At 41.1% G+C, this 9539-nt stretch overlaps 1 protein-coding gene across 8 annotated transcripts in view; it reads right to left on the minus strand.

Moving 5' to 3' along the window:
• LOC143040583 (mitochondrial outer membrane protein SLC25A46-like) overlaps positions 1 to 9539 on the minus strand; it is a 63075-nt gene that overhangs the window by 4804 nt on the left and 48732 nt on the right. The window contains exon 11 of one of the 8 annotated variants that reach the window (XM_076211715.1): positions 4543 to 4615. The exons of 6 other annotated variants lie outside the window; for them this stretch is intronic. In XM_076211715.1, coding sequence (XP_076067830.1) covers positions 4582 to 4615 — 34 coding nt within the window. In that variant the 3' untranslated portion in view covers positions 4543 to 4581. Of the gene's footprint in view, positions 1 to 4542; positions 4616 to 9539 lie in introns of those variants that run through there. One more of the 8 variants, XM_076211731.1, reaches the window with a different exon arrangement.

Here is a 9539-nt window from a genome sequence, read left to right on the forward strand (position 1 = left end):
AAAAGTATGTGGCACCTACCCCTTGTGGCTGTGTATTGATTACAAAAATAAGAAGGTATTTTCTGAGGAAACTTTTGTAGATAGAATGTATCAGGCAACCACCTGTTGTCACACTGGGCCAACAGAGTGGAATGTGAGGGAGAACACAGCCAATCTCTCCCACACTGAGCTACTGACATTAGAGCAAAGAAGAGAGAGAGGAGATTTGATAACTATTTATAGAATCATGAAAGGCATAGAAACTATTGATAGAGAGGATCTAATAAAATGGGATAGTAGAAATACAAGATGACATGGAAAGAGAATCAAGAAAGACAGTTATAGAAGAGATTTGAAAAAGAACAGCTTTCCCCACAGAGTAATAGACATTTGGAACAAGTTAGATGAGAAAGTGGTGTGTGCAAAAACAATACACGAATTTAAAGAGAGTCTAGATAAAATGAGATATGAAGATGGGACACCACGAGCATAGCTCCCCTTCCCGTAAAATACAACTACGTAAATACACTGTTATAGGAGGAGCATTTGCAGGTAACCCTTCTCTTTGGGACCTTGCCTTTTTTCACACAGGTTTTCTTCATTTTCCTAGTATTATTACCATGGCTTCTACAAAGGAATTAACTAAAGAAATAATTGCCTAAGTCATTGGGCTAAAGCAGGCCATGAAACTAAAGAAATCAGTGAAATGTCGAAGGCGGTCAAGTCCAAATTCAAGAGATACATGGTGTGATTTTGGGAGGGAGGAGGGCTGGAGATACCATCCCAGTAATGTGGTGCAGGGGGTCCTAAGAAGACTTCTCCAGAGATTTTGCTTTTATTAGTAGATTTGACTCTAAAGAACACTTTACGATGTTCAAAACTCTTTAAGAAGTCTTCTTAGGATGTCCTATCCTAGGTTCCTGGAATGGTACTGTTGCACGTATATATGCATTCCAGCCAGCACCAGTGCACACACGCATGAAGAGTTGGTGTACTGACCCTGCTCAAGACCTCATCTCTCAGGTCAAGCAGGGTCAAAGAGCAATTATCTCCAGATTACCAGCCAGCCCACGCTGCCGTTTCGACTCCAACGGTCGAAACATGATACCACAGACTGCAGTATTGATCATTATTTCTTTTCAAATGGTTATAGGTCCACTTGGCCATAGATTGTATATATACATAATTAGGATTAAATCTATGTACTCAATAGCAAGTATTTGAGCCTTAGCTCAACTCTGGTCAGGCCAAATTGGCTCCATGTAATTTAAATTATTGTATGCATTTCCTTGTTGGCAACTCATCTGAGGGCCCTTCTAAGACTCAGTCATCAGGCCTGTGGAGGGACTTGGAAAACTGGACAAAGCCTATACAGACGGGTTCTTGCAAGTAACAAATTGCATCAATAAAGCAAGGAACTTGTCCACCTTTTCTCAACCAGCATCTGTCCACTTGTACTTCACTTCTATGTCTCAAAGAACAACTATGCTACCAAATCTTTCCTTAAAGAATGTTGTGATTTGCCAAAGATTAAACCAACATTTCTTCTGGCAGCCACAGCAACAGTATCTCCAGCCCTCCTCCCTCCCAAAATCACATCATGTATCTCTTGACTTTGGACTTTCAAAATTTCACTGATTTCTTTAGTTTCATGGCCTGCTTTCTAAATTCCAATGACTTGGGCATTTATTTCTTTAGCTAATTCCTTTGTAGGAGCCAAGGTAATGATGGAAATCCTAGGGAAATGAAGAAAACCTATGTGAAAAAAGGCAATGTCCCAAAGAGAAGGGTTATCTACAAATGCTCTTCCTATAACAGTGTGGGAGTGACTGGCTGGGTTCTCCCTCACATTCCACTTGGCTGGGCTAGTGTGACATCAGGGGTTGCCCAATACATTCAATCTACATAATTTCACCCCAGAAAATGCCTTCCCATTTTTGTTATCAACATGCAGCTGCAAGGGGTAGGTGCTGCATATTTTGGTTGAATAATATATGTACATACAGTCTTCATACAAAGTCAACCTGTACAATGTCTTTTTTTTTTTTTTTTTCACCTATACATACATATACCAGTGGCTTTTTCCCCCTTATCCCCTTACAAGGGGGGTAGCCAAAGTCAAATGGCATAATTCCACTCCCACCCATTTCATCCCTACTCATCCCACCTTTATTCACCACCCTTCCCTCCCTTCCTCTCATCTTGGCTCCTCCTGGATGATGGGTCATTGCTACACCTTGGGTCAGAAGCAATGCAGCAAGACACAGCATATCCACAGCAAGGCCACTTCATCTAATCAGCAACCTCCCCTCTCCATCCCTTTATGCAGTAACATTGAAGACAGAGAGAAATCCCTTTGGGCTGCGTCAAAATATCATTCACACATAATCACACCCTAAGAGGCAACTGAGGGATGATTGATAGCATGCGTCATAAACCCTACCCTTAGCTCTGCCCACTTGTCTGTTCACACTTCCTTGTCCATATCATTTACCTCCCTGGAGGATTCTTTTAATAGCTCAGGTGCTAACATCTTTCAACAAGATCACGCCCCAGCCCACACTGCTCATAGTGTTACTCAGTAGCTTAAAGACTGTCATATACCTTACATAGCAGCGTGGCCAGGCAATAGTCCTGACATAAACCCAATAGAAAACCTGTGGAACCACATTAAACAAGACCTGCAGGGTAAAGATACGAGCTCTGTACCCAAGCTCGAGGCAGCCATTCGCCAATCCTGGGCTAGTATAACCCCTGCACATCTTGCCAAGTACGCCACTTCCATTCCAAACCACCTTCGTGACATCATTGCACGTTAAGGCCACCCATCAAAGTATTAGAGGTATGAAGTGAGCTTTTGTTTATTGATTTATGACTCATTCATTCTCCTCATCACTCATTCTCACTAACCGTTTGTACCTCCTTGTCGAGCACTGTATACGTGTTTATGTATATATATATATTCAATATACCAAGATTTCCCCCCCCTTATAAGAGAGGTAGCTAAGTCAGAGTCACATGTGTATTCCCACCCATTTCACTCCCCTCCACCCCTCCCATCTTAGCTCCTCATGGATGACAGGTCCCTGCATCCTGCCATCTGTCCTGGGTCAAACACAATGCAACAAGACAGATTTACAGCAAGGCCATTTCACTACATTGGTGACCCCCCTGACCCTCCCCCCTCATGCAGATAAAGAGAAGACGGGGAGAAATCCCTTTGGGCTGTGTCAAAATATCATTCACAGATAAGCATCCTCTACCCCCCCATCCCCCATCTCTACCTTCCTTCCATAACACTATCATCCATACACAGTCATTCTCTACTCATCCCACCTCCTGCTTTCTCCCTTCCTTGCTCAATGCCTACTTCACTCCATCCATCTATCTTGTCCTTGGTTATCACCACAAGTTTGCTCCCTCCACCTCTGCCTTCCACACCTCTTTTAGTAATCTTTCAGCACTCATTCTTTCCATGTGTCCAAACCATCCTAAAAATCTTTCATCAACCCTATTTACCATCTCCCTTTTCACTCCTGCTCTTCTCCTCACCTCCTTGTTTCTCATTTTATCCAACTTATTAATCTCTACCATCTTTACAGACATTTCATCTCAAACACATTTAAACTTTTCCTCTCTGCATCTCTTAAATTTCAAGTCTCTGCCCCATACAATGCCATTAGCAGTCACCCCTTAATACAATCTCCTCTTTGCATCCATTTCCAGTTGCTTATTTCTCATAACACTCTTTAATCCCCGAAGGTAATTACTTGCTTCTCTCAATCTACAACTTAACTCTACCTCCATTCCTCCCTTTCCTGCCACATGTAACCCCAAATACCTAAAGCTATCTTCCAGCCTCTCTCCTTTTAGACTTACTTCCAACTCATTGCCATTCTCTACCCTTGTACATCTCATCACTTTGTATTTACCCACATTTACCTTCAACTTTCTCCTATTGCATACATTTTCAAACTCCGTCACTAACTCCCTTAATCCCCCCTCTGACCCTGCCATAAGCAAAGTGTCATCAGCAAACAACAGCTGGTTCACCTCCCACTTTTCTTCATTTTCTTTAACAATAACCAGTCAGTCCCCTGCCCATTACCCTCACCTTTACCTCCCGCACAACCCCATCCATGTACACATTGAACAGCCATAGCAACATGACGCAGCCCTGATGCAGTCCCAACTTTACCTCAAACTTCATTTTCCATTGTAACACAAGCTCTACTATTCTCATAAAAACTCTTTACTACCCTTTACAGCTTTCCCCAAATCCCATATATCTGCAAAACCTCCCACAGTGGCTTCCTCTCTACCCTGTCATAAACCTTTTCCAAATCCATAAAGGCCCAAAAAACATCCTTACCTTTTCCTAAAGCTTTCTCACATATCTGCCTTACCACAAAAATCTGATGCACATTGTACCTGTATATAATCTATATTGATTATTTCATGATAAACTCAAATAGTGCTCCAACTGCTATCTGGATGCAATTTATTAAAGCTAGGTTGACTAGCATTTTGTGTTAAGATATTGATAATATCGATTAATTTTACCTAGAAAAGTTGAGGGGGTTATGTCTCCCTGTCCTGCACCTAAATGAGACCCTTACTGATGACATTAGTTTTACTGCAAAGAAATGGCAATGCATTAATTACTTTTTGACAAAAGCTGGTGAATAGCAAAAACTGGTTCCTATCTTGCACTTCCCATAATGACAGCACAATTTAGAATGTAGTGTATGGCTTGCCTGCCTGGCACCCTACCTGCATCTGTATAATGTATTTATGCCAATTTTTCATCACTGTGTATACTGTGCAATATGTGATTTATATAAACCAATATAAGGAATAAAACTGTATTATCTAATACCCTTCAACAATGAAAACATACATTAAACACACATCAATAATTTCTAACAGGGAAAATAATTCAATACAACACTGATTCATTATAAGCTTCAGGAAGGGTACCTCAACACTCTACAAGGAATGGCTGTAAATATCAGTACACATGAAATACAATGATGATGATGACGACAATAATTCAATGACAATGATAATAGTAATAATATAATATTTAAATACCAAAAGGGTTCTTACCTCTCACAAGGATGATAGCCAGCCAAGGCATGCACCTACCCTCGACATTTAACAACAATAATAATAATGATCATTAATCAATCTAGTCACCCAGTTCTCTCTTGTAGAAGACTAACAACTTCAGGTAATAGGCAACAGTCACTATATTGGTCCATTTGTCACTCTAGGAAAAAATGTTGTGTTGTTGTCTAGGTACAACTAGGATTGGCAGTGTAAGACGAGGCATTTAGTGTTTTGGGATCTGTGGATCTGTTTACTTCCTAATCCTCTCCATTAATGCCTTCCCATATGACTTTCTAACTACACATAATAGACTGATCCCTGTAAAGCTACTACACTTACATTTGTCCCCTTTTCCTTGTATAATGGAACTATACATGCACTTCTTTAGTTCTCTTGGATGTTCCCTTCCTTTGTGCACACATTAAACAACCTCACTAGCCAATCCATAATAACTACTCCTCTTATCAGACACTCCATATGACACCCATCCAACATAGGTGTTACACCAGCTTTCATCATCTCTGATGCTCTCTGCATATCTTTTCCCATAGCCCCATCATAGTCACCTTTCTAGTTTCTCCTACTACAACAATCAACCCCTCCCCATCCTCCTCCACATTCAACAAATCCCTGAAATACTTCACCTATCTTCCTCTTACCACCTTCACCTCCATTAACATATGTCCTCTTTACCTTTTCTTCTCTACCTGATTCTTCCTGCTCACGCTTTTCTTTTCCTTTCAAAACTTTACATCTGCTCTCCTCTTTGCCTCCCTCACCTTGTGTTCTGATTTACCTCTCTCCTTTCTGTAGTTCTCATATTCTTCCCGAGTTCTACTTTGCAACCAAGCCATCAAAAGCTTGCTTCTCCAATTCCACAACTGGCTTCACCTCTATCCCATCAATTGCTCTTTCCTGTTCTATCCTGTTCTCCTCATTCTATGTGCCATCTTTGTGGTTTTAATCACTTTCCTCTTGAAACAGGCTCATTCTTTTTCTAGTGTACATCTGTTTATCCTTATCCCTCACCACATCTTACACTTCCCTCAGCTTCTCCTGGTATTTCTCTTCGTCTTTCTCATTTGATTTGTTTACCTTCACTTCTTGATATCCCTACCTTTTCTTTCTCCAATTTTCCTCCACTCTCAATTTCCCTTCTACCATATAATGATCTGACAATTCCCTGCTCTTTCCCTTAAAACCATTAATGTCCAAACTCTTCCAATCCTTTTTTTTGGGTACCACTACAAAATCCATTAATGCCTTCGGGACCACCCATCCCTCCACTACCCTTTCTCACATATATTTATGTTTGTTTCTCTTCTTAAACAGATCTCTTAATATCTTTTCACTACCACTTCTTACTATATAGAAGAACTACATCTGGCATCCCAAATCTCCCTACTACTCCTTCTATCATAGCACTGAAATCCCCCAACACATTTACATTACTCTCAAAACACTCATACAGTCATTTAGATACATCCAAAAAGCCTCCCTTTCTTTTTCCTTCTTCTCACTCACAAAAGACCATATCTTCCAATTCAATTTCATTTTCACCTACATTATCCTTGAAGATGTTTCTCTTCACTCCACTGCACACTTTTCTACTTCATCACATTGTACCTCCCTTGTCCACTTGTCATTCCTCATGCCCTCTCCAACACACTCCCAAACTCAAACTCACCCTTACCTTTCAGCTTAGTTTTGTACAATACTAACACATCCATCTTTCTTCTCATAAACAAAATGCCAATCTCTTCCCTTTTACTCTCATCTGTATCACATCCATGTACATTTAATGACCCATATAGGAAAACTCATTTATGCTGGGACTGCTCCGACAGACAGTCTAGGGAACAACAACAACCCTTAGCCTTAAGCTACCAGAAAAGGCTGGATGACCGCATTGTGAACAGCTGCCCAGGATGTAACACTTCACACCATACAACACATAATGGAAGACTGCATTATACACAATCATGCACGCAAACAACACAACATACGCTCTATAAAGGATTTGTGGGAAAACCCAGTTTCGGCTATGGCATTCCTTGGGGAGACGGGACTGCTCGGACAGACAGTCTAGGGAACGACAACAACAACAACAACAACCCTTAGCCAGATAATTGGCCAGCCATCTTTTGGTGTTATTGTGCATGTCTGTGTTATATATTTTATTTGTTAGGTTGTGGCGGGGGATAGCATCAAAAGCTTGACTAATGTCTAATGTTATAAGAAGTGTTCTTTGGTGGGGCCTATCTGAATTGATGCCATTTAAATTCTTTGTGTGAGGTTTGTCAGAAGAGTGTTTGTGGAGTGTAGTGGCCTTAAACCGTGTTGTGAGTCAGCAAGGGGAATATGTGGTGTGACAAGTTTAAGTATTAGGCGTTCAATGACATTAGAGGGGGTGCAGAGAAGTGTGATTGGACGGTGCGATGTTGGGATTGTTGGGTCTTTGTTCGGTTTTGGAATGGTGATTATTTTACCATGCTTCCAGATGTCGGGTATAGTGTTGTGTGAATAGCTGTAGTTTGCAATGTTTGTGAGTGCGTGTATACCTTGTGGTCCAATGTGTTTTAGGTGGATGTTGCTTATGTTATCAGGGCCACAGGCAGATGAGTGCTTGAGACTATGTATTATGAGTTTTGTCTGACTGTCTATGAAGGGTATATAGTCTGAGTCTGTAGGAAAGTCTTTCTTACGTCGAATGGTGCGTCGGTCGTCAGGGTGAGAAGTGAGATGGCTTGTCTGTGCAAAATGACGTATGAGTGCCTTTGCTTGTTGTCTGTTTGAGGGTAGATTATCTGTTGTTGTGATTATTGCTGCGTGAGAGCGTGTAGTGTTACTGTTGGATAGTGTAATGCTGTTGAGTGTTTTGTACAATTTGCTGGTGTTTGTTTTGTGATCAAGTGTATTGATAAAGTTTTGCCAATTTTGTGTTTTTTGTTCATGTATTTTATTGGCAATCACAGTGTTTAGTGTTTGTATTTGGTCTGCTATGTTTTGAGGGATAGGTGTGGGGGTACCGTGTTTAAGTGTGTCACGTTGTCTGATGAGGCTTTGGATTTCTGGTGTGAAGTTGGGGTTGTGTGATTTTCTGTTGCCTCTAGGGATGTATCTCTTGTCTGCATTTTGTATGATTGTATTAAAAGTGTGCACAGCATTGTTTATGTTTGTGATTGGTGTACTGTTAAGTGTTTCAAAATGTTGTTCTGTCTCTTCAGTAAAAGCTTCCCAGTTAGCTCTCTTGTAATTGGTGTAAGTGTGTCTGTGGCCGACTGGGGTGCATCTTGTTTTGGTGGTGATGATGATTGGAAGGTGGTCAGAGCCAAGGGTTCCGACCACTCTCCATGATGTTGTTGGGGTTAGGCAGGGGGAGCAAAAGGTGATATCAGGAGAGGAGGGAGTGTAGAGGGCTTGGTGTGGGATATGTGTATGATTATGTGTGTTGTTCATGATAGTCAATGAGTCAAACTGAGTCTGTAGGAATGCTTACGTGTCATATAATGGCCAATCATCGCACATCAGAAACATTAAGAACGGAGTACCACAGGGCTCGGTTCTATCCCCCACACTATTTAATCTATACATGCATGACTTACCCACGCCAGACACCTCAGAAATACAAATCTCTTCCTATGCAGACGACATAACAATCACATGCACACATCGTAACACAGACAAAGCTGCAGAAATAATCCACCCATACCTTAACACACTCAACACATGGTTCATCACAGACTCAAAATAGCTCCAACCAAATCTACAGCAACACTTCTCACCAACTGGACAAAAGAACACAAATACATACCTCATCTCTACATCAACAACACTCTAATACCACACACAAACACACCGAAAATTCTTGGTGTAACATACGATACATCCATGTCTTTCAAACAACACATTACAAACATAAAAAACAAATGCACACCCAGACTTAACGCACTTAAGTCAATCACTGGAACAACATTTGGACAAAACAAAGAAACTAATATAACAATATACAAACAATGCATACGCTCAGTGTTGAATTATGCGAGTCCTGCATGGGCTCCTAATCTCAGTGAGACACACCACAACAACCTTCAAATCATACAAAACAAAGCCCTAAAAACAATTACAGGCTGCACAAATACAACACCTACAGACCATTTACACCATGAAACAAAAGTCCTCAAAGTCAAGGACCACCTCGACATGAGAGGCACACAAACACTTGCCGCAGCCACCACAAACACATTACACCCGCTACACTACATAGCAGAACACCCACACACACCAAGAAACATTAAAACAACACCCAAAGACCTTTATCACGCACAGATACTCTCTTCTCTTCCTCCACAACCACCAAATACCAGCCTCCGGAAACATATTCATAATCATATCACTCACCGCTCCATTAACACACTGAAAGACAACACACTGCTGCATGCCAGACC

The sequence above is a fragment of the Oratosquilla oratoria genome, chromosome 2 (genome assembly GCF_046742065.1).
Source record: "Oratosquilla oratoria isolate Oo_2021 chromosome 2, ASM4674206v1, whole genome shotgun sequence".
NCBI classification, from domain to species: Eukaryota; Metazoa; Arthropoda; class Malacostraca; order Stomatopoda; family Squillidae; genus Oratosquilla; species Oratosquilla oratoria.